Source organism: Pseudophryne corroboree, chromosome 5 (assembly GCF_028390025.1).
Source record: "Pseudophryne corroboree isolate aPseCor3 chromosome 5, aPseCor3.hap2, whole genome shotgun sequence".
In the NCBI taxonomy this organism is placed as follows: domain Eukaryota; kingdom Metazoa; phylum Chordata; class Amphibia; order Anura; family Myobatrachidae; genus Pseudophryne; species Pseudophryne corroboree.
In genome coordinates this window covers 331,285,021-331,312,157 of record NC_086448.1, presented here as the reverse complement: position 1 = coordinate 331,312,157, position 27,137 = coordinate 331,285,021, and the positions used below count along the sequence as shown (strand labels likewise).

The 27,137-nt window shown below is 46.0% G+C and overlaps 1 protein-coding gene across 2 annotated transcripts in view; it reads left to right on the top strand.

Annotated features, from left to right (window-relative positions):
• The window catches only part of BMPER (BMP binding endothelial regulator), a 432,288-nt gene that overhangs the window by 114,946 nt on the left and 290,205 nt on the right, over window positions 1-27,137 (top strand). For both annotated transcript variants that reach the window (XM_063922535.1, XM_063922537.1), the window contains exons 4-5: window positions 19,061-19,143; window positions 23,181-23,271. In XM_063922535.1, the coding sequence (XP_063778605.1) occupies window positions 19,061-19,143; window positions 23,181-23,271 (174 nt within the window). The remainder of the gene's footprint in view (window positions 1-19,060; window positions 19,144-23,180; window positions 23,272-27,137) is intronic.

Genomic DNA, 27,137 nt, shown 5'->3' with positions numbered 1-27,137 from the left:
AGGTATTGCGCCAGGTCAAGAGATCCGCAGGCAATAGCTGTGGACGCGCTGGTAACGCCTTGGGTGTACCAGTCGGTGTATGTGTTTCCTCCTCTGCCTCTCATACCAAAAGTATTGAGAATTTTACGGCAAAGAGGCGTAAGAACGATACTAGTGGTTCCGGATTGGCCAAGAAGGACTTGGTACCCGGAACTTCAAGAGATGATCACGGAAGATCCGTGGCCTCTACCTCTAAGGAGGGACTTGCTTCAGCAGGGTCCCTGTCTGTTTCAAGACTTACCGCGGCTGCGTTTGACGGCATGGCGGTTGAACGCCGGATCCTAAAGGAAAAAGGCATGCCGGAAGAAGTCATTCCTACTTTGATTAAAGCAAGGAAGGAAGTAACCGTGCAATATTATCACCGAATTTGGCGAAAATATGTTGCGTGGTGCGAAGATCGGAGTGCTCCGACGGAGGAATTTCAACTGGGTCGATTCCTACATTTCCTGCAATCAGGATTGTCTATGGGTCTCAAATTGGGATCTATTAAGGTTCAAATTTCGGCCCTGTCGATTTTCTTTCAAAAAGAATTGGCTTCAGTCCCTGAAGTCCAGACCTTTGTTAAGGGAGTGCTGCATATACAGCCTCCTGTGGTGCCTCCAGTGGCACCGTGGGATCTCAATGTGGTTTTGGACTTTCTAAAATCTCATTGGTTTGAACCACTAAATAAGGTGGAGTTGAAATATCTCACTTGGAAAGTGACCATGCTTCTAGCCCTGGTTTCTGCCAGGAGAGTATCAGAATTGGCAGCTTTATCTTACAAAAGCCCATATCTGATTTTCCATTCGGACAGGGCAGAACTGCGGACTCGTCCGCATTTTCTCCCTAAGGTGGTGTCAGCATTTCATCTGAACCAGCCTATTGTAGTGCCTGCGGCTACAAGTGACTTGGAGGACTCCAAGTTACTGGACGTTGTCAGAGCATTAAAAATATATATTGCAAGGACAGCTGGAGTCAGAAAATCTGACTCGTTGTTTATATTGTATGCACCCAACAAGATGGGTGCTCCTGCGTCTAAGCAGACGATTGCTCGTTGGATCTGTAGCACAATCCAACTTGCACATTCTGTGGCAGGCCTGCCACAGCCTAAATCTGTAAAGGCCCACTCCACAAGGAAGGTGGGCTCATCTTGGGCGGCTGCCCGAGGGGTCTCGGCATTACAACTTTGCCGAGCAGCTACGTGGTCAGGGGAGAACACGTTTGTAAAATTTTACAAATTTGATACTCTGGCTAAGGAGGACCTGGAGTTCTCTCATTCGGTGCTGCAGAGTCATCCGCACTCTCCCGCCCGTTTGGGAGCTTTGGTATAATCCCCATGGTCCTTTCAGGAACCCCAGCATCCACTAGGACGATAGAGAAAATAAGATTTTACTTACCGATAAATCTATTTCTCGGAGTCCGTAGTGGATGCTGGGCGCCCATCCCAAGTGCGGATTATCTGCATAAATTGTACATAGTTATTGTTAACTAATTCGGGTTATTGTTGAAGGAAGCCATCTTTCAGAGGCTCCGCTGTTATCATACTGTTAACTGGGTTTAGATCACAGGTTGTACGGTGTGATTGGTGTGGCTGGTATGAGTCTTACCCGGGATTCAAAATCCTCCCTTATTGTGTACGCTCGTCCGGGCACAGTACCTAACTGGAGTCTGGAGGAGGGTCATAGGGGGAGGAGCCAGTGCACACCACCTGATCTGAAAAAGCTTTACTTTTTGTGCCCTGTCTCCTGCGGAGCCGCTATTCCCCATGGTCCTTTCAGGAACCCCAGCATCCACTACGGACTCCGAGAAATAGATTTATCGGTAAGTAAAATCTTATTATCTCCCAACTATCAGAATGACAATATATGTGGATTCTGTCTCCTTCACCATTCTCTGTCCTGCTCCTCTCAGTCTGAGCAGATTTACATCTTCTCACATCGTTGCAAGGACATTTTGCCTGGTTTTGGATTACAGTATCTTCTTATACTGTAGCTGTCCATTCCTGCAGGCATCCATGGCACAAGACACTGCTTAAGAATTTAGGGGTCAGGGCTATCATGAGTTTAATGTACTTTTCACTGAAAATGTGTCCATGACCATGTAGGTCACTGTCTACAGTAGAATACTGTGGACATTTACAGTTAGACATTATGGGATACTCAATGGCACCGAGAGGGTAGGGGGGAGTGGGTACTAATTTCCAGAGCCCGAGTATAGTTTATTGGAGGGGCCTGGTTCTGTAATCCCCTACCTTGGAGTATACTTACCTTGTTCCGGACAGCGGGGTAAGTATACTCCACAGCGCCATCTTCCCAGTGATATCTCCAGGAAGATGGAGTTGCACAGTGAAAGTAAAGATTCTGGCTCTCTAGTGCTTCTGCGTCATCTTCCCAAATATCAAATTAATTTTTTACACATTAGACCATGCCCCCTATAGTACCCGGGCCTGGTGCTGCTCTCTAAGGCCTTGAGGACACTCGCTGAGCTGCTGCTTGGATGTGCAAAAGAACATCAGGGTCCTAGACAGGAGACGTAGTGTAGAGACAACATGTGAAGCTCAGGGACTTGGGCAGAGAAGGTTAGAGAAAGTACACTGCTTACTGCACCAATTCAGTTGTGCTTGCCTCCCATGCAAAATGCTGCAAGTCCTTCACTGCTTGAAAATACTTATTCCAGACATAGATTTTATAAATCAGTCTAGCATAGAGTAGACATGATGCTGTGTGGGAATATGAACATAAATAATTAGGACAAAGTAGGTACAGCTTGTACTTTTGAAGGTATTTCATTGTAAATAAGAAACAAAATCATCCTTAAGGGCCCTACACATTAGGCGATATACTGCCGAGGTGCTCGATGGCCGACCTGGCAGCGGGAGGGGGGGGGTTTGTGATGGGGGGAGTGAAGTTTCTTCACTCCCCAGGTCACCCGACCCCATAGTAATCCATGCTAATATGGACAAGGTTGTCCATATTGGCCTGCATGTATAAGCGACCCGGCACTAACGATGAACTAGCGCGGGGCCACGCATTGTTCATCGTTGGTGCCTACACACTGATAGATATCGTTCAGTGAAATTGCCTAATGTGTGTAGGGCCTGTTTACTCTTCTTTTTGGACCTCACCTCAAGGTGATCCCTGACAGTGTCAGACTGGAGCATGAAGGGCCCACCGGAGAAATGCAGTGGTAGGGGCTAATGCTTAAGGGCCGTACACACGGGGGAGATTTCCCCAGAGATGTGTTCTGAGCGATCTAGCACGAACGCTCAGCACACATCTCTCCCCCCGCTGATGTGTGCTGAGCGAGGGGGGGGGGGGGTGGCACTAATTTCACCCAGCAGTGAAATGAGCAACCTGCTCGATTGTGCCTGCATGCAGCCCAATCTAGCACCGGTGAAAGCAACGCGTGGTGCCGCGCATAGCTATCGCTGTGGGGATACACATGGAGAGATCCGTGCTTAAGTTCTAAGCAATCTAGTCAGATTGCTTAGAGTTTAAGCACGGATCTCTCCGTGTGTACCCCCCTTTAGGGGTGTATTGAGCCACCATAGAGGCTTGGGCTAATCATTAGAGAGTGTATGGTCTGGACTCCTTGATAAATATATACTATAGTAAATACTACTTAATACTAAATACTACTAGTCTAAGGGCCTAATTCAGACCTGATTGCAGCAGCAAAATTGTTTTCTAATGGGTAAAACCATGTGCATTGCAGGTGTGGCAGATATAACGTGTGCAGAGAGAGTTAGTTTTTGGTGGGTTATATTGTTTCTGTGCAGAGCAGATACTGGCTGCTTTATTTTTACACTGCAATTTAGATTTAAGTTTGAACACACCCCACCCAAATCTAACTCTCTCTGTACATGTTATATCCGCCCCACCTGCAGTGCACATGGTTTTGCCCATTAGAGAACAATTTTGCTTCTGCAATCAGGTCTGAATTAGGCCCTATGCATGATAATGTACCAGATTAATAACAGAAATGCACTCTAGAAAATATACCATAGTCCTGAGCAGTCTAGTGTAACATATGTATAATGTACAATTCAAGTACATAGTCTGTACCTGATCCCTAGAGGAGGGGGTGGGCCATCAGACAGTGGGGCATACCGGGGGTGTCCCCTGTACCCCTGTGGGCCAGTCCGACTCTGCTGCAGGCACTCACAGGACAGAGAAGCAGTATCCAAGAGGTGTCCTATTCTCCTGGAAGTACTGTATAGGAAGACTTCACAAATTTCAGGAGCCTTCTAGACATCCTGGGAGAGGAGGCAGTGGCGTAACTACTGCCCCCGCAGTCCTCGTGGTGGCATGTCAATCTGCGGTCTTCTTCCCTCCGCTGCTGTGTTGGAGGGACACGGAGGGCACCGCGCGCGCCTCTCCAGTGTCCCTCCTGGCTCTCCGGCCGATCTAATAAAGGAAGTGCCGTTTGTGAGCTCTGATTGGCTCACGAACCGGCACTTCCTTTATTAGACCCGCAGGAGAGCCAGGAAGGACACGGGAGAGGCGCGCGCTGTGCCCTCCGTGTCCCTCCAACACAAAGGAGCGGCAGGGGAGGGGGGGGGGGAATAGGGGAGCAGGCACTGTGGGGGAATATCTGGCACTGAGGGCATTTACCTGGTTGCACTGTGGGGGAATATCTGGCACTGGGGGCATATACCTGGCACTGTGTGGAGGAATATCTGGCACTGGGGGCATATACCTGGCACTGTGGGGCAATATCTGGCACTGGGGGGAGCAGGCACTGAGGGGGCTTATGTGACACCGTGGGGGAATATCTGGCACTGGGGGCATATACCTGGCACTGTGGGGGAATATCTGGCACTGGGGGCATATACCTGGCACTGTGGGGGAATATCTGGCACTGGGGGGAGCAGGCACTGAGGGGGCATATGTGGCACTGTGGGGGAATATCTGGCACTGGGGGCAAATACCTGGCACTGTGGGGGTATATCTGGCACTGGGGGGAGCAGGCACTGAGGGGGCATATGTGGCACTGTGGGGGAATATCTGGCACTGGGGGCATATACCTGGCACTGTGGGGGAATATCTGGCACTGGGGGCATATGTGGCACTGGGGGGTATATTTGGCACTGGGGGCATGTACCTGGCACTGTGGGGGAATATCTGCCACTGGGGGCATATGTGGCACTGGGAGCACGGCCCTACCAACAAGCACTACCCCCCTAGCAACAAGCATGACACCCAGTGCATGAAACCCCTGGCAACGAGCATGACACCCTGAGCATGAAAATCCCTGGCACCGTGCATGGAACCAAGAGCATGAAACCCCTGGCAACGAGCAGGTAATTTAAAAGTAATTAGAAGCCTTACTGTAGAACTTTATGTGTAATGGGCATTACGGTGTGTGGCATAATGTATCACGGACATTGCGGTGTGTGTCATAATGTGTCAGGGATTACGGTGTGTTGTATACTATATCACGATCATTGTGGTATGTGGTATAATGTCTCAGGGTCATTGCGGTGTGTGTCATAATGTGTCACAGACATTGTATGTGCTATAATGTATCAGGGGCATTGCAGTGTGCAGCATAATGTATAACGGGCATTGCGATTCCTGTCATAATGTGTCACAGGCATTATGGTGTGTGGCATAATGTGTCGGGGGCATTACAGTGTGTGCATATTGTGTCATGTGCATTATTGTGTGTGGCATAATGGCTAAGGGCCATTGCAGTATGTGGCATAATGTATACTGGGCATTACTATAAGGAGGAAAAATGACAAATAATGTAAGGGGCATGAATCAGGATTATTTTTCTTTCCTGTGGTGGCTAACGTCTGGGCGTGCAGGTTGCAAAACTGGGGTATAAGGTAGTCTTTTCCTGCAATGCCATGCCCATTTATGCGAAGCCACGCCCATTTCAATGAAACCACGCCCCTTTTTGGCGGCGCGCGCGCCTTCGGCGCACACATATTTGTCCCTTTACTACTGCCAATTATGGGGGGGGGGGGGGGGGCGCGCCGAAGATTTTTTAGGCTTGGGGGAGAAAAATTTCTAGTTACGCCACTGAGAGGAGGCAAGTATAATATAAGTATTCCCAAAGTAATTATAATAGTTACAAGGCAGATGATTTATTTAGAGCGGATTACTCCTTGCATTAAGCCCGAGGGAGAACATTTCCTTTCAGCCTAAGGAGCTACCAGGAAAAGGCACCTTCTGGGGTTTAATGCGGGGGGAAACTCATAGATTCCTCATTTTAATTGGAATGAATGGGTTAGCGTGTGTCTTATTAGGTCTTATTGGAGAAGGAGCGCTTTATAAATATTATTATTATTATTATTAACCTGGTGTTTACCGCATAGGGAAAAGGCTGCTTTATTGAGTAGCTCTGACCGTGAAACTCTGAGCTATTTCCTGTGGCTAGTTGCATTCCCCATGTCAGGCCACAGAGACTTGCATCCAATTCCTTACCGGTGCGCTGCTCAGTCTGGCTTCCGGTGTCCTGTGGATTGTCTCTTTGCTGCCCTGAACCCCGCTGTAGTTGTTGTGGCACCCCAATACTTCCCACAGTCTCTCCCGCCATCTCCGTTTGCTGGGCACTGCCATGTTGCCAGTGGTCAGCTGACCTCTGCTCCACCACAAGCAAGGGAGATAAAAGGACTTTAATGAGCTTCAGTAAATCGCCCAGAATGTCACTGCTTCAGCTTCCTCTATGCTCCAGACTTCTGTGTTCAGTATCACAGTCCGTAGAAGCTCTGATTCCTCGCCAGTGCAAAGTCAGTCCCAGCCTACCTTCTATTAAAGATTCTACCTGTTCCAGTCTGGCCAGTTCAAAGTAGAGATGTGCACTTTTAAAAACTAGGCCCCAAAGAGCACATAATACAAAGAAAAGAAAGACGTGCACCGAGGTCGATGGGTGGTTGACTAAGCTAAGCGACACTAGTGTGCGGCACAAACACCTGGCCCATCTAGGTGTCGCACTGCAGTGTCAGAAAGGATGGCACTTTTAAAAACTAGGCCCAAACAGCACATGATGCAAAGAAAAACATAATATTGCAAGATGGGATTATCCTGGGGCCCTCCCTCCCACCCACCCACCCTTATGTTGTATAAACAGGACATGAACACTTTAACAAACCAATCATTTCAGCAACAGGGTCTGCCACACGACTGTGGCTAAAATGATTGGTTTGTTTGGGCCCCCACAAAAAAGAATCAATTAATCCACTAACAAAAAAGAAGCAATTCATCTCTCCTTGCAGAAACTGGCTCTACAGGGTCAAGATGTCATACTCATCCTCATCCTCCGATTCCTCACCCCTTTCAGTGTGTACATCCTCCTCCTCCTCCTCACAGATTATTAATTCGTCCCCACAGGAATCCACCATCACAGGTCCCTGTGTACTTTCTGGAGGCAATTGCTGGTAAATGTCTTCCTGGAGGAATTTATAATTCATTTTCATGAACACCATCTTCTCCACATTTTCTGGAAGTAAGCTCCTACGCCGATTGCTGACAAGGTGACCGGCTGCACTAAACACTCTTTCGGAGTACACACTGGAGGGTGGGGCAACTTAGGTAAAATAAAGCAAGTTTGTGCAAGGGCCTCCAAATTGCCTCTTTTTCCTGCCAGTATACATATGGACTGTCTGACATGCCTACTTGGAAGCTGTCACCCATATTATCCTCCACCAATCTTTCAATGGTGACAGCATCATATGCAGTGACAGTAGACATGTCAGTAATCGTTGGCAGGTCCTTCAGTCCGGACCAGATGTCAGCACTTGCTCTTGACTGCCCTGCATCACCGCCAGCGGTTGGGCTTGGAAATTTTATCCTTTTCCTCGCAGCCCCATTTGCAGTTGAAAATGAAGGAATAGCTGTTGCTCGATAATCGTCTAGTATAGTTCCGCCAGCGAATGAGATAAACGCAGGCTCCAAAAAGTGGTCAGGTCTGCAGAGAAGATCATCGGAGCGGACCTTCCCCATGTCCATGATCTGTATCTATCTAGAGCTAAAAAATGGGCAACTAGAATAGTTAAGGACTCGCTTCACCCTAGCCATGGCACGCTCAACCTGCTGCCATATGGCAGACGATACTGGGCCATCCCCACCAGATACAACAAATGCCTCAAAAGCATATTTCCTCAAGCAGTCCACCTGCTGAACTCCTGACCAACCGACCCCCTGGTAGACTGCCCAGTCGCTCTACTCTATTTCCCCTTTCATGTAATGATCACTCTGTTCCCTATAGTTCTTTTATCTGAAGACTGCACTTTCACCCCCCCCCCCCTCTTATTTACGGGTCTGGGACTCCAGGTCGACAACAAAAAGGTCGACACACCTTAGGTCGACGCCAATTGGTCGACACACCTTAGGTCGACATGGACAAAAGGTCGACAGGAACAAGGTCGACATGGAAAAAGGTCGACATGAGGTTTTTTTTTTTTTGGTGTCGTTTTCTTCGTAGAGTGACCGGGAACCCCAATTAGTACACCGCGTCCCCTCGCATGGTGCCTTCGCTTCGCTCGGCATACTTTACCGTTCCAATCGTAGTCCACATGGATCGTTAAGTATGAAAAAGTTCCAAAAAAGAAAAAAATTGTGAAAAACTCATGTCGACTTTTTTTCATGTCGACCTTGTTCCTGTCGACCTTTTGTCCATGTCGACCTTTTGTCCATGTCGACCTAAGGTGTGTCGACCAATTGGCGTCGACCTAAGGTGTGTCGACCTTTTTGTTGTCGACCTGGAGTCTGGAAACCCTTATTTACTTGTTCCCTTTGTGTCTGCTGTACTGTAAGCCAAAAACAAATTCATAGTATACGCAAGTATACCTGGTCAATAAAGCTGATTCTGATTCTGATTGATGGGTCATGTTCCGCTTGAGTTGGCAGCTGTCTCACCAGCAGGTCTTTGAACCTCTGCAGACTTGTATCTGCTGGAAAGAGAGATACAATGTAGGCTTTAATCCTAGGATCGAGCACGGTGGCCAAAATGTAGTGCTCTGATTTCAACTAATTGACCACCCTTGAATCCTGGCAAAGCAAATGAAGGTCTCCATCCACATGTCACACAAACTTAACGGAGTCGCTACGTCTTAGCTCCTCCTTCAATTTATCCAGCTGCTTCTGCAAAAGCCTGATGAAGGGAATGACCTGACTCAAGCTGGCCGTTTCTGAACTGACTTCACATGTGGCAAGTTCGAAGGGTTGGAGAACCTTGCACAAGACGGAAATAATTCTCCACAGGGCTTGAGTCAGGTCCTTTGCCTATATCGTAGGTGGATGTATAGGCTTGAATGGCCTTTTGCTGCTCCTCCATCCTCTGAAGCATATAGAGGGTTGAATTCCACCTCGTTACCACCTCTTGCTTCAGGTGATGGCAGAGCAGGTTCAGGAGTGTTTGATGGTGCTCCAGTCTTCGGCACGCTGTGGGTGAATGTGAAAGTGGACCGCAATTTTTCGGGCTACCGACAGCAACTCCTGTATGACCCTGTAATTTTTCAAAAAATTATTCACCACCAAATTAATTGTATGTGCAAAACATGGGACGTGCTGGAATTTGCCCAGATGTAATGCACGCACAATATTGGTGGCGTTATCCGATATCACAAATCCCCAGGAGAGTCTAAGTGGGGTAAGCCATTGTGCCATGTAGCTCAGGTTCCATAAGAGGTTGTCAGCTGTGTAACTCTTACGTAAAAATCACATCCGTGATACACAGCGTAGCCTGCCTAGGAACAAGCTGGCGTTTGTGAGATGCTGCTACTGGTGCCGCTGCTGTTGTTACTGCGGGAGGCAATACATCTACCCAGTGGGCTGTCACAGTCATGTAGTCCTTAGTTTGCCCTGCTCCACTTGTCCACATGTCCATGGTTAAGTGGACACTGGCTACAACTGCATTTTTCAGGACACTGAGGACACTTTTCTTAATGTCCCTTTACAATCTGGGAATCGCTTTCCTAGTGAAGTGGAATCTAGATGGGATTTGGTACCGGGGACACACTACCTCCATTATTTGTGTAAATCCCACTCACCAATGGCGGATACCGGATGCACGTCTAACACCAACATAGCTGTCAAGGCCTCAGCTATCCGCTTTGCAACAGGATGGCTGCTGTGATATTTCATCTTCCTCACAAAGGACTGTTGGACAGTCAATTGCTTAGTTGAAGTAGTACAAGTGGTCTTCCGACTTCCCCTCTGGGATGACGATCGACTCCCAGCAGCAACAACAGCAGCGGCAGCAGCAACAGCAGTAGGCGTACTACTAAAGGATCCTCCGGAGGAATCCCGGTTAGTAGGGGACACGTAAGTCATGCCAGTGACATGGCCTGAAGGACTACTGACGTTCCTGACTGACATCTTAGAATGCACAGTTTAATGCACAGCTTAATTCTTACCATTTTTCTAGCGGGAGGATGAGGGCTTCCATCCTCAGGTGATGCTGAACCACTAGTCATGAACATAGCCTAGGGCCTTAGCCATTCCTTGTCACTCCGTGTCGTAAATGGATTAATAGCAAGTTTAAGTTTCTCCTCAGACCATTTAAATTTATTTTTTGGGTCATTTTACTGAACTTTTGCTTTTTGAATTTTACATGCCCTCTACATTAGGCATGGGCCTTGGCAGATGACATTGATGGCATTTCATTGTCTATGTCATGACTAGTGGTAGCAGCTTCAGCACTAGGAAAAAGTGGTTCTTGATCTTTCACTATTTTATCCTCCAAATTTTTGTTCTCCATTATTTTTCTGGAGTTATATAACAATATGCGGCACAGGAGAGCATGCCTCTACACCACACAGGGCAAACCGTGTGAAAATTATGTGCACCGGACATTTTTCGGGTTTTGTGTTTTGGTTTTGGAATCGGTTCCGCGGCCATGTTTTGGATTCGGAGGCGTTTTGGCAAAACCTCCCTGAAAATTTTTTGTCGGATTCGGGTTTTTTTTTACAAAAAACCCTCAAAAACAGCTTAAATCATAGAATTTGGGGGTAATTTTGATCCCATAGTATTATTAACCTCAATAACCATAATTTCCACTCATTTCCAGTCTATTCTGAACACCTCACACCTCACATTATTATTTTTAGTCCTCAAATTTGCACCGAGGTCACTGAATGACTAAGCTAAGCGACTCAAGTGGCCGACACAAACACCTGGCCCATCTAGGAGTGGCACTGCAGTGTCAGACAGGATGGCAGATTTAAAAAATAGTCCCCAAACAGCACATAATGCAAAGAAAAAAAGAGGCGCAATGAGGTAGCTGTGTGACTAAGCTTAGCGACCCAAGTGGCCGACACAAACACCTGGCCCATCTAGGACTGGAGTGGCACTGCAGTGTCAGACAGGATGGCACTTCAAAAAATAGTCCCCAAACAGCACATGATGCAAAGAAAAAAAGAGGTACTCCAAGGTCGCTGTGTGACTAAGCTAAGCGACCCAAGTGGCCGACACAAACACCTGGCCCATCTAGGAGTGGCGCTGCAGTTTTCTAACGAGAGGATGAGTGCTTCCATCCTCATGTGAATCTGAACCACTAGTCATGAGGAACATAGGCCAGGGCATCAGCCGTTCCTTGCCACTCCGTGTCGTAAATGGCATATTGGCAAGTTTACGCTTCTCATCAGACGCTTTTAATTTTGATTTTTGGGTAATTTTACTGAACTTTTGTTTTTTGGATTTTACATGCTCTCTACTATGACATTGGGCATCGGCCTTGGCAGACGACGTTGATGGCATTTCAACGTCTCAGCCATGACTAGTGGCAGCAGCTTCAGCACGAGGTGGAAGTGGATCTTGATCTTTCCCTATTTTACCCTCCACATTTTTGTTCTCCATTTTTTAATGTGTGGAATTATATGCCAGTAATATATCAATAGCAATGGCCTACTGTACCGTACTGCTATATATTATATACTGGTGGTCAGCAAATTTCTGCACTGTCCTCCTACTACTGCGCACAACAACTAAAATGCACCACAGGTATGGATGGATAGTATGCTTGACGACACAGAGGTAGGTAGAGCAGTGGACTACTGTACCGTACTGCTATATATTATATACTGGTGGTCAGCAAAATTATGCACTGTCCTCCTACTACTGCGCACAACAACTAAAATGCACCACAGGTATGGATGGATAGTATACTTGACGACACAGAGGTAGGTAGAGCAGTGGACTACTGTACCGTACTGCTATATATTATATACTGGTGGTTAGCAAAATTATGCACTGTCCTCATACTACTGCGCACAACAACTAAAATGCACCACAGGTATGGATGGATAGTATACTTGACGACACAGAGGTAGGTAGAGCAGTGGACTACTGTACCGTACTGCTATATATTATATACTGGTGGTCAGCAAAATTATGCACTGTCCTCCTACTACTGCGCACAACAACTAAAATGCACCACAGGTATGGATGGATAGTATACTTGACGACACAGAGGTAGGTAGAGCAGTGGACTACTGTACCGTACTGCTATATATTATATACTGGTGGTCAGCAAAATTATGCACTGTCCTCCTACTACTGCGCACAACAACTAAAATGCCCCACAGGTATGGATGGATAGTATACTTGACGACACAGAGGTAGGTAGAGCAGTGGACTACTGTACCGTACTGCTATATATTATATACTGGTGGTCAGCAAAATTATGCACTGTCCTCCTACTACTGCACAAAACTTAAATGCACCACAGGTATGGATGGATAGTATACTTGACGACACAGAGGTAGGTAGAGCAGTGGACTACTGTACCGTACTGCTATATATTATATACTGGTGGTCAGCAAAATTATGCACTGTCTTCCTACTACTGCGCACAACAATTTAAATGCACGACAGGTATGGATGGATAGTATACTTGATGACACAGAGGTAGGTAGAGCAGTGGACTACTGTACCGTACTGCTATATATTATATACTGGTGGTCAGCAAAATTATGCACTGTCCTCCTACCACTGCGCAAAACTTAAATGCACCACAGGTATGGATGGATATTATACTTGACGACACAGAGGTAGGTAGAGCAGTGGACTACTGTACCATACTGCTATATATTATATACTGGTGGTCAGCAAAATTATGCACTGTCCTCCTACTACTGCGCACAACAACTTAAATGCACCACAGGTATGGATGGATAGTATACTCTACGGCACAGAGGTAGGTAGAGCAGTGGACTACTGTACCGTACTGCTATATATTATATACTGGTGGTCAGCAAAATTATGCACTGTCCTCCTACTACTGCGCACAACAACTAAAATGCACCACAGGTATGGATGGATAGTATACTTGACGACACAGAGGTAGGTAGAGCAGTGGACTACTGTACCGTACTGATATAATACTGGTTGTCACTGGTCAGCAAAATTCTGCACTGTCCTCCTACTATATACTACAATGCAGCACAGATATGGAGCATTTTTCAGGCAGAGAACATAGATATTTTCAGCACACTGAGCACAGATATTTGCAAGCACACTGAGCACAGATATTTGCAAGCACACTGAGCACAGATATTTGCAGCACACTGAGCACAGATATTTGCAGCACACTGAACACAACTGAGAGAACGCTGCACACGTCCTCTCCCTATCATCTCCAATGCACGAGTGAAAATGGCGGCGACGCGCGGCTCCTTATATAGAATACGAATCTCGCGAGAATCCGACAGGATTTATACGACAGTACCACTGGATTTATATGGCAGTCCCACTGGACATATATGGCAGTATTACTGGAATTATATGGCAGTACCACTGGACTTATATGGCAGTACCACTGGACTTGATTTATATGGCAGTACCTCTGGACTTATACGTCAGTAAGACTGGACGGGATTTACATGGCAATAACACTGGATTTATACAGCAGTACCACTGGACATATACGGCAGTATCACTGGAATTATATGGCAGTACCACTGGTCTTATACGGCGGTACCACTGAACATATATGGCAGTATCACTGGAATTATATGGCAGTACCACTGGACATATACAGCAGTATCACTGAATTTTTTACTGCAGTACCACTGGACTGGAATTATATAGCAGTATTACTGGACTTATATGGCAGTACCACTGGACTGGATTTATATGGCAGTATCACTAGAATTATATGGCAGTACCACGGGACTTACACGGTAGTGCCACTGGACTGGATTTATATGGCAATAGCACTGGACTTATACGGCAGTACCACTGGACTGGACTTATATGGCAGTACTACAGGACTGGATTTGTAAGGCAGTACCACTGGACTAATACGGCAGTACCACTGGACATATACGGCAGTATCACTGAATTTTTATGGCAGTACTACTGAACATATATGGCAGTACCACTGAACTGGATTTATACGGCAGTACAACTGGACTTATACGGCAGTACCACTGGACTGGATTTATACAGCAGTACCACTGGACTGGATTTATACTGCAGTACCACTGGATTTATATGGCAGTACCTTTGGACTGGATTTATATGGCAGTACCACTGGACATATACGGCAGTATCACTGGAATTATATGGCAATACCACTGGATTTATACAGCAGAACCACTGGACTGGATTTACATGGGAGTATTACTGGATTTATACGGCAGTACCACTGGACTTATTATTATTATTATTATTATTAGTACCAGTTATTTATATAGCGCACACATATTCCGCAGTGCTTACAGAGAATATTTGGCCATTCGCATCAGTCCCTGCCCCAGTGGAGCTTACACTCTATATTACCTACCACATGTACATGCACACACATTCATGCTAGGGTTGATTTTGTTGGGATTCAATTAACCTACCAGTATATTTCGATTGTGGGAGTAAACCAGAGTACCTGGAGGAAACCCACGCAAGTACGAGGAGAATATACAAACTCCACACAGTTAGGGCCATGGTGGGAATACGGCAGTATCACTGGAATTATATGGCAGTACCACTGGACTTTTACGGCAGTACCACTGGACATATACGACAGTATTACTGGAATTATATGGTAGTACCATTGGACACATACGGCAGTATCTCTGAATTTATGCGGCAGTACCACCGGACATATACGGCAGTACCACTGGACTGGCTTTATCCGGCAGTATCACTGGACTTATACGGCAGAACCACTGGACATATACGGCAGTATCACTGGAATTATATGGCAGTACCAATGGATTTTTACGGCATTACCACTGGACATATACAGCAGTATCACTGGAATTATATGACAGTACCACTGGACTTATACGGCAGTACCACTGGACTGGATTTATACGGCAGTACCACTGGACTTATACGGCAGTACCACTGGACTGAATTTATACAGCAGTACCACTGGATTTATACGGCAGTACCACTGAACATGTATGGCAGTATCACTGGAATTATATGGCAGTACCACTGGACTTAGACGGCTTTATCACTGGACTGGACTTATATGTCAGTACCACTGGACTTATACGGCAGTACCACTGGATTTATACGGCAGTACCACTGGACATATACGGCAGTATCACTAGAATTATATGGCAGTACCACTGGACATATACAGCAGTATCACTGGACTGGATTTATATGACAGTACCACTGGACATATACCACAGTATCACTGGATTTTAATGGCAGTAACACTGGACATAAACGGCAGTATCACTGGACTTATACGGCAGTATAATTTAACTGGATTTATACGGCAGTACCACTGGATTTATACGGCAGTACTACTGGACATATACACATTATCACTGGAATTATAGGGCAGTACCACTGGACACATATGGCAGTTTTACTGGATTTATACAGCAGTACCACTGGACATATACGGCAGTATCACTGGACATATACGGCAGAAACAACTGGACTGGATTTATACGGTAGTATCACTGGATTTATACAGCAGTATCACTGGACATATACGACAGTATCACTGGACATATACGGCAGTTTCACTGGACTTATACAGCAGTACCACTGGACTTATATGGCAGTACCACTGGACTGGACTTATACGACAGTACCACTGGACTTATACAACAGTACCACTGGATTTATACAGCAGTACCACTGGACATATATGGCAATATCACTGGAATTATATGGCAGTACCACTGGACATATACGGCAGTATCACTGGACTGGATTTATACAGCAGTACCACTGGAAATATACGGCAGTATCACTGAATTTATACGGCAGTACCACTGGATGGGATGCGGTCAACATCCCACCGGACGGAATACCGGCTGTCAAAATACCAACGCCGGAATCCCGACCGGCACAATCCTGACATATTCTCCTTCCGTGGGTGTCCACAAGGGGCTGCGTTCCGCTTGCCACCCCTGTCAGGATTGTGTGGTGGGTATTCCGGCGTCGGTATTTTGACTGCCGGGATCCCGTCCAGCGGGATTTAGTACTGATCCCCACTGGACATATATGGCAGTATCACTGGACTTATACGGCAGTATCACTGGACTGGCTTTATACGGCATTACCACTGGATTTATACGGCAGTACCACTGGACATATACGGCAGTATCACTGGAATTATATGGCAGTACCACTGGACATATACGGCAGTATCACTGGATTTATACGGCAGTATCACTGGATTTATACGGCAGTACCACTGGACATATACGGCAGTATCACTGGACATATACAGCAGTAACACTGGACTGGATTTATAAAGCAGTATCACTGGACTTATACGGCATTATCACTGGACATATATGGCAGTATCACTGGACATATATGACAGTACCACTGGACTTATACAGCAGCACATGGACACCACCACTGGACTGATGCAAGACAACACAGCACCACTGCAATGGACTGGACTTATACAGTATCACTGGACATATGGCAGCAGAGGACACCACCACTGTGACTGGACTGATGCAGCACAAGACACTACCACTGTACTGATGCAGGACAACACAGCACCACTGCACTGGACTTATACAGCTACACTGGACATATGGCAGCAGAGGACACCACTACTGTGACTGGACTGATGCAGCATAAGACACTACACTGGACTGAGCAGCACAAGACAGCACTGGAATCGCCACCCCACTTTCCCGCACAGACACTGTTACCCCTTTTCCATCTGACGATGCAGGTCGCAGCCGGGAGCCTGACACGGGTGCTACCTGGCTGCGACCCGCATCGGCCCCTTTTCCATCAGCAGTCACCATCCCGGCATATTGCAGGGTTGGTGACGCTGCTGGTGACGCGGCAGGGGCAGCGCTAGGAGATCACATGATCTCCCAGTGCCGCCCTTCCATACAGTGTAAATGGGACCTATGTCGCATCGACACGGCTTCCATTTACACTACACATTACCCGGATCATTCCCGTGTCCTACCCAGGTAGGATTCCCTGGTCACTTGATCCGGGTTTTTCCTGAGGGAGCCGTTTCCACTAGCAAAAAACACGGGTAAAGGCGCGCCCTCGTGCATTTACCCGTGTTTTTTGAGCTAGTGGAAAAGGGGTATGAGTGAGGACGGAGACACGTCCTCTCGCTACACTCGCCAATGCCGGAGTGAAAATGACGGTGACGCGTGGCTCCTTATATGGAATCCAAAACCTGCAAGAATCTGACAGTGGGGTGATGATTTTTTACCTCGTTCTGGTTTCCAAGTCTGGCGGGAAGTCCTGAGCCGGGCTCGGATCTGGGCACGGGACATGATGTTCGGCATTGTTCGGTTCTCAGGGAACTGAACATGCTCATCTCTAGTTCAAAGTCAGTTCCAGTCTGACTCCTGTTCCATTTTCTACAGGTTTCAGTCTGACCAGTGAAAAGTCAGTTCGTACCTGACTCTAGTTCCAGTTTCTACTGGTTCCAGTCCTGTCCAGTTACAGCTTCAGTTCCAGTCTGCTATCTTGAGAACTTTCCTGCTCTTAATAAACTGAGACTTTTCCTAAGTTGTATTCTACTATCACTCTGAACCAGTATCCTTTCTGCTAGTCACTTTTGTGACTAGTATACCTCATGCGCAACTGTTACACACACCAAGCTTACTGCATAATGTGACCCTCTACTGAGCCAATGCTAGAGTCTGCCTGGAGTTTTCAAGAATACACAGATGTGACACCCCCCTTAATGTCACATAGGGGTTAATGTATTAATCAGTGATTAGAGTGGACAAGTGGCAAGACAGCCTAGAGGTAGAATTTATCAAGTACATTCTATAAAATGTTAGGCAGGTTTTCACTGCTTGATACATCAACCCCTTAGTGCCTCATTCCCACTAAATGCATAAGCTGTATTTTCCTCACTATTGGCTCAGCCCATAAAATGTTTCCTTCATTCTTTGTAAGCAATGGGGTCATTAAAATAAAAAAATAATAATAAAAAAATAATTAATAAATATATATATATATATATATATATATATATATATATATATATATATATGTAGCACAATAGAAGAATTGGCGCCCACAGTATAAATGCTTAATATTATGAACAGACCCTTTAATGGGTTTCACTCATAAAACATAGTAGTGACATATTCCATCTAAAAACTTTTTATTATCATAAAAACATACAATCCATATTCATACAGAGAAGGTATGATAAATCACTTCACCCTTTTTCCAGATCAAATGACCATAGTAACAATTTTGCAGATGATATTCAATGGTAACCGCTTTTTCTTTGTTACTGATTCAAAAAAAGCTTCATAAGGAAACAACCCCAGGGTCTGTTCATAATATTAAGCATTTTTACTGTGGGCACCAATTCTTCTATTGTGCTACATATTCCTATTATTAATTCCTTCTAACAGTGAATTTAGAGGATTTAGGCTGCCACCCCTACATTTAGAGCAATAATTACATCAAATATAGTACATTTATCAGCGCAGAGGGAGAGTATTGTTTTGATATATATATATATATATATATATATATATATTTATTTATTTGCAGTTGAATGGTTTGATGGCATGGTGAGAAATTATAAATTTTTTAAACATTTAAATATAAGACTGCAGTAATTGAAAGGCTTTATCACTATAAATAATACTCTGATTTATTTTCACCAGGTTGCAATTCCCATGGCTATCTATACAACAGTTCCATGAAATGGCAAGACACTTCTCAACCCTGCATGACTCTACAGTGCCAGGTAAGACTCCACTGTGTGATTATAAAGCTGACAATGTATTCTCTATTGCCGCTACAAAAACACTGACAGCAGGAAATGGCTGACAGCAATATGACTTTACCCATTTAAGGAACATTCTCACCATGTCATCTTCTTCTCAGATCAGATGTCTGTATTATCTATCTATCTATCTATCTATCTATCTATCTATCTATCTATCTATCTGTCTGTCTGTCTGTCTGTCTGTCTGTCTGTCTGTCTGTCTGTCTGTCTATCCATACCTCCCAACTGTCCCAATTTTCTCGGGACAGTCACTTTATTTGGGACTGTCCCGCTGTCCCATCTGCGGGCCGCAGTGCCCCGCGGTGGGGTGGGGGGCAGTTTGGCGGCTCTGTCTCTCGCTGCCCTGCTTAGCAGAGCAGTGGTGAATAGACGCTGTGCGCTTGTGCACAGCATCTATTCACAGGAGACAGGGCATGCCAGCAGCTCACAAAGTGCTGGGCATGCCATCTCAGTGACGAATTCGGGAGGCGTGGCAGGCGGCCACTGCATTGCCATGAAGCCACGCCCCCTTTCCCCAAGGTTGTACCCCCTTATCTATCTATCCACACACACACACACTCACTCACTCACTCACTCACTCACTCACTCACACACTCACTCACACACACACTTGTAAATCTATATATGTACCAGTTCATATACAATGGGGGGATTTCAATTAGGTGCAAGTTTGCAGAAGCTAAACTCGCCTAGTTAAACTCGCACACTTCGCCTTCATGCGCATACCCTAGATTCACACAATTTAATTAGAAATTCGCACTACTAGCAGCAAGGGTGTGCAAATTTTGTCCAATAAGCTAATTGGTCAAAGAGCATGAAAAAGTTTGGAGACCTTCCTGGGGGTGTAGTACTGGTGATCGGCGGTTTCCTGACCGCCGGTCACCTTACCGACGCCGGGATCCCGGCAGCATACCGACGCCGGGATCCCGGTGGGGAGGGGCGAGTGCAGCAAGCCCCTTGCGGGCTCGCTGCGCTCGCCACGCTGCGCTCGCCACGCTGCGGGCTCGGTGGCGACCTGCGGTCGCCACGGGTTCTATTCCCACTCTATGGGTGTCGTGGACACCCACGAGTGGAAATAGTCTCTGTTGGTCGGCATGCCGACCATCGGGATAGTGAGCCGTCGGGCTCACGGAGGAGGTCATGTGACTGTCGGTCAGCTGACCGGCGGTCACATGAATACCACCCCTTCCTGGACCTCACAAAAGTGACAACTTTGTTAGTAGGACCATATGTAAGGATGTTAGTGGGCATTAGAAAAGCACTGGACACTTTTAAAAGGTACAGTATCAAACGGCTGATTTAGTTATTTGGAGGTAATCTGAGGCCACTTTAAATGTTTTTGAATTATGATAAAATGCAATTACTGATCATAGTTAATTGCATAGAGGCACTTTATCTATATGTAACAGAATTACACTGTACTTTAATAGTTTCTTCCTGGTATCCTGAAATCCTAAAGCAGAAAAAAAGGGAAGACAAGAAAGTACATAGATAAGCTTCAATGATTTATTCAATGATACACATGCAATTAATTAGATTTAATACAATCAGTGGTTCACTAACAATACAATACTACACTAGGTGGCATTTTCTCTGTGTGTGGTGAGTGTGTATATATCTTACTGTACCTCTTTGTGTTATTATTTGTCATATTATTGTCTGGTTCCCAATTGTATATTGGTATATGCTGTTGATATATAAGTAACTGTTAATAAGTAATGATAAATACATAACTAGATGCACAAATGTACATACTCACCTTAGTTTACAGTTAACTTGTGTGATTACTGGCTGAAAAACTAGCAGTCAAGGAAATAATAATAATTTGAGGGCATATCAAGATTGGAATCACTGATAATAGACTCTGGTAGACAAAATAATGCAATTTTATCTCTTTTCTAATCTCTCTAGCTAGGGGGTATTTAGTGTCTGTTAATTTACCTCAAAATTACAGGTCTACAGATGTGCTAATTTTTTCTTGAGTGCTAGTAATCTGTAATCTCTATTTTGAGTCAACACACTAGCCATAAAACCAATCGTAAATAAATCCACAAGGCTGCATACAAAAACTAATTAGATGTGTCACAGTAAGTGAAAACACAGATCTCCAGACATGCTGCGATCATCATCTGCACCTTGGTATTGTAGCAGAATGATCAGATCAGTGTTGAATTTAGCACACACATAGGGCAGGATTCAAATCCCCCCCCTCCCGCCCCCATCGCGCCCGCCGGCAGTATTCAAATGTTGCTGCCGATGGGTGCATTATCAGCATTTCAGCTCACCACCCCCAGGGGTGGGGAGCTGAAATGTGCGAAAAGTGACCCGTTTGGACACCCAAACAGGACTTTTCACGATGGCGCCCATGTCTTTAGTCAGGTTTAGCTGCTTTACGCAGCTAAACCCATCTCTTATGGGCGCGATCAGCGCGATAACGGGGGTCATTAGAATATCGCCCAGTGATCTCCTGTCACTTTAGACGGGAGATCGGGGGCAATAAATCATTTGAATCTCGCCCATACACACCTAGTGTTACTCCTGGGATACGACATTTGTTGTGCCATCCCTCACAACTGACCCTTCGACACTGCAGAAACTGTCGTTCCACTCTATAACATCCCAGAAACCATGAGATTGCGTATTACCTCATATCCCAGAAGTTTGGGTAGCAAGAAGTAAAGTAGTTAAGTGTAAACAGGTATTATACATGTGCCCATGTGGCCTGCGTTACCTTTCAACAAATGCAGGCTGCAATTCATGGATGGCCAAATTGCACTGATATAGTTGTTAAGAACCCTTGCAAAACAGATTTTAATCTAATCCTTTGTGCCTGTACTGGCTGACTGAATCAAAACCCTGCGCACAATACGATGGAGGTAATTGTTTTCTGTCAACAATTGTTTAGGAACAGCAATCTAGGTGAACAACCTATATCAGAATTTGTATGGCGAGCTGATGCCAAAGCATAGATGTTCCTGCCATTGATATGCAGCCAGGGTAGGCAGGGGAGGCAGAGCCTCCCCTGTCATACTCTCTGTCAAACTCCTGAGATCAGTAGCGGATCTTGTCACGGGCAAGCAGTACTTTTGCCCGGGGCGCCGCCTTCCGGAGGGCGCAGGGCGCCCTCCGGAGGGCGCCGCACCAGGGCAAGATCCGCTGCTGGTGTGTGCCCCCTGCTGCCCGCTGCCCGCTGCCCCCGGCCGCCACCGCTGGGAAGGGAAACTAGACGCGTACGCGTCTAGTTTCCCTTGCTGGAGAGGTCCTTTACTGTGCGGTGCGCGATGACGTCATCGCGCACCGCACATCAATTCAGCTGTACAGGGGGCGTAAATGACCACGCCCCCTGTACAAAGCCACGCCCCCTAAAGCCGCCCGGGGCGCCACAAACCCCGGAGCCGGCCCTGCCTGAGATATTATATAAAAAACGATTAGAATAATACAAAGATATTTATAACATAAACATCTTCTTTGTTTATTGTAATAATTTTTATAGCTAACACTTACCAGCTTTTTGGAGATCCCTGGAGCAGCAGGGAGATTAGAGATGAGGCAACAACAGCTCTGCCTCAGTTTTACAGTCAGACACTGCTTTACCAAGCTGGTGGCGGGGCCACACCATGGGCAGTAAAGCTGCACAGAAAGGGAGTGAATAGAGGCATACCTGAGTATGGGGTTGGGCCTTGTTTGCTGATGGACACTTGGATGTGTCATGTGACCAGGAAATGCACTGTAGCCGAAGCTCAGTCAGCAGCAGCAAAAGAAGACACAGGGATGAAGTTAGGAGACTCAATGGACACTGAAGCTTAGTGTAGTGAAAGACAGTTCTAATTTATGGTATCCTTATATTAATAGTTTCTGTTTCCACAAGAAAATTAACTTATATGTTTTATCTAATTGCATTACAGCTGTTAAATGACAGTACCAATATAATTACAACGGCACACATATTGTTGCTGTGTTATACCAGTCTAATTTTATTATGTTTCCATTTATAGGAAGGAGTTATAACGGAATCTGAAGTTCAGTGTTTAGTTCACTGTATGAACCCATTAAAACAGTCAGGATTATGCTGCCCTACATGTCCAGGTAATGCATCAGTACAATGCTCTGAAATGATGATATTATGTAACAAAATGATATATGAAGACCTTGCTGAATTCCAGAAAATAAGAAACAAAATAGTTTATTACACAATAATGATGAAGGTGGTAACCAGATCAAAATGAACATCTTATTACTAGTCAATTTTTTAAATATTTAATCATAAAACTCTCAACATACTCTCTTTGCTCAATACAGAATCTTTAATAAAGCAGAATGAGGGCTGCGTAAGCCTGAAGCCACATAAGCGCCCTGGTTTTTGTGACTAATGTGTTAAAGACATGGCAGTCTTAGTGGTGTCATATTGGGTCAGGTGCTCTTGTCTGCCTATTAGGGAGATTGTAGGAGGAGTGTATAATACAGTACTCATAGGCAGGTCCTGGGGGCCATCTTTCTCTTTGCCATTTTGGAAGCCTCTCCCACCTACCCTGCAATTTTTCACTTTGATTTTTGGTTCGCTATTTTGGCTTCTATTTCATTATCGTAGTTGGCTTTGACAGCCAGATGGGCGGAAAGTCGCTACCAGCCAGCGGTCAAAAGCTTGCATAAGAGGTCATTGTGGGGCACCCCCTTTTGGTAAGATGGCGAGTGTGTCCTCCCCCTGTGTGTGGACTACGGATGTTCCCATGCGGTTCCGTCCATTGCTCTGCTAGAGTAAAGGGTGGTCCTACACAATGCGGGTTATGTTGTTAGGAGGCGGTGGTAAGTCCCCTCCTAGGTTATTTGGTATTATTCTAGTTGACTAGTGCTGGTGAGTTGATAGCGCCTTTCTTTGCCATCCTCCAATACATAGTTAAAATTAGGTCATCAAACAATGAATACCTGTTGACCTTCTTAAATCTAGCAGTTGGTGTCTGTGTCTTTATTTCTTAGTGCTAAGCTAGTTTAAGCATATAAATGTTCAACTTTGTCACAATAAAGTTATGGGCGACCCATAGGAAATCTCCAGAGCACCCCCCGCCCCCCACTTTACACACGCATACATTATAAAAAGGAACACTATATATATATATATATATATATATATATATATATATTTCTCTAACGTCCTAGTGGATGCTGGGGACTCCGTCAGGACCATGGGGAACAGCGGCTCCGCAGGAGACAGGGCACAAAAGCAAGCTTTTAGGATCACATGGTGTGTACTGGCTCCTCCCCCTATGACCCTCCTCCAAGCCTCAGTTAGGTTTTTGTGCCCGTCCGAGAAGGGTGCAATCTAGGTGGCTCTCTTAAAGAGTTGCTTAGAAAAAGTTTTTAGGTTCTTTATTTTCAGTGAGTCCTGCTGGCAACAGGCTCACTGCATCGAGGGACTTAGGGGAGAGAATTTCAACTCACCTGCGTGCAGGATGGATTGGATTCTTAGGCTACTGGACACCATTAGCTTCAGAGGGAGTCGGAACACAGGTCTCGCCCTGGGGTTCGTCCCGGAGCCGCGCCGCCGACCCCCTTGCAGATGCTGAAGATTGAAGAGGTCCGGAACCAGGCGGCAGAAGACTTTTCAGTCTTCCTCAGGTAGCGCACAGCACTGCAGCTGTGCGCCATTGTCTGTCAGCACACTTCACACAGCGATCACGGAGGGTGCAGGGCGCGGGGGGGGGGCGCCCTGGCAGCAATGTAGAATACCTGTATGGCGAAAAATACATCACATATAGCCCTTGAGGCTATATGGATGTATTTAACCCCTGCCAGACTTCACAATCTCCGGAGAAGAAGCCCGCCGAAAAGGGGGCGGGGCCTATTCTCCTCAGCACACAGCGCCATTTTCCCTCACAGAAAGGCTGAGGGGAAGGCTCCCAGGCTCTCCCCTGCACTGCACTACAGAAACAGGGTTAAAACAGAGAGGGGGGGCACTGATTTGGCGATATACATATATATTAAATGCTATATGGGAGGAACACTTATATAAGGGTTGTCCCTGTATAATTATAGCATTTTGGTGTGTGCTGGCAAACTCTCCCTCTGTCTCCCCAAAGGGCTAGTGGGTCCTGTCCTCTATCAGAGCATTCCCTATGTGTGTGCTGTATGTCGGTACGTGTGTGTCGACATGTATGAGGAAAATGTTGGTGAGGAGGCGGAGCAAATTGCCTGTAATGGTGATGTCACTCTCTAGGGAGTCGACACCGGAATGGATGGCTTACTTATGGAATTACGTGATAATGTCAACACGCTGCAAGTGGGTTGACGACATGAGACGGCCGGCGAACAAATTAGTACCGGTCCAGGCGTCTCAGACACCGTCAGGGGCTTGTAAAAACGCCCATTTACCTCAGTCGGTCGACATAGACCCAGACACAGACACTGATTTCAGTGTCGACGGTGAAGAAACAAACGTATTTTCCTTTAGGGCCACACGTTAAGGGCAATGAAGGAGGTGTTACATATTTCTGATACTCCAAGTACCACAAAGAAGGGTATTATGTGTGAGGTGAAAAAACTACCTGTAGTTTTTCCTGAATCAGATAAATTAAATGAAGTGTGTGATGATGCGTGGGTTTCCCCCGATAGAAAATTATTGGCGGTATACCCTTTCCCGCCAGAAGTTAAGGCGCGTTGGGAAACACCCCTCAGGGTGGATAAGGCGCTCACATGCTTATCAGAACAAGTGGCGGTACCATCTACAGATAGGGCCGTACTTAAGGAGCCAGCTGATAAGAGGCTGAAAAATATCCTAAAAAGTATACACACACATGCTGGTGTTATACTGTGACCAGCGATCGCCTCAGCCTGGATGTGCAGAGCTGAGGTGGCTTGGTCGGATTCCCTGACTAAAAATATTGATACCCTTGACAGGGACAGTATTTTATTGACTATAGAGCATTTAAAGGATGCATTTCTATATATGCGAGATGCGCAGAGGGATATTTGCACTCTGGCATCAAGAGTAAATGCGATGTCCATATCTGCAAGAAGATGTTTATGGACACGACAGTGGTCAGGGGATGCAGATTCCAAACGGCACAAAGATGTATTGCCGTATAAAAGGGGAGGAGTTATTTGGGGTCGGTCCATGGGACCTGGTGGCCACGGCAACTGCTGGAAGATCCACCGTTTTTTACCCTAAGTCACATCTCTGCAGAAAAAGACACCGTCTTTTCAGCCTCAGTCTTTTCGTCCCTATAAGATATCTGCCCAGGGATAGAGGAAAGGGAAGAAGACTGCAGCAGGCAGCCCATTCCCAGTAACAGAAGCCCTCCACCGCTTCTACTAAGTTCTCAGCATGACGCTGGGACCGTACAGGACCCCTGGATCCTACAAGTAGTATCAAAGGGGCACAGATTGGAATGTCGAGGCGTTTCCCCCCTCGCAGGTTCCTGTAGTCTGCTGTACCAATGTCTCCCTCCGACAGGGAGGCAGTATTGAAAACAATTCACAAGCTGTATTCCCAGCAGGTGATAATAAAATTACCCCTCCTACAACAAGGAAAGGGGTATTGTTCCACACTATAGGGTGGTACTGAAGCCAGAAGGCTAGGTGAGACCGATTCTAAATCTGAAAAATTTGAACACTTACAAGGGTTCAAATCCAGATGGAGTCACTCAGAGCAGTGATAGCGAACTGGGAACAAGGGGACTATATGGTGTCCCGGGACATCAGGGATGCTTACCTCCATGTCCCAAAATTTGCTTTTCTCACCAAGGGTACCTCAGGTTCGTGGTACAGAACTGTCACTATCAGTTTCAGACGATGCCGTTGGAGTGTCCAAGGCACCCCGGGTCTTTACCAAGGTAATGACCGAAATGAGGATTCGTCTTCAAAGAAAATGGACGACCTCCTGATAAGAACAAGGTCCAGAGAACAGTTGGAGGTCGGAGTAGCACTATCTCAAGTAGTTCTACGACAGCACGGGTGGA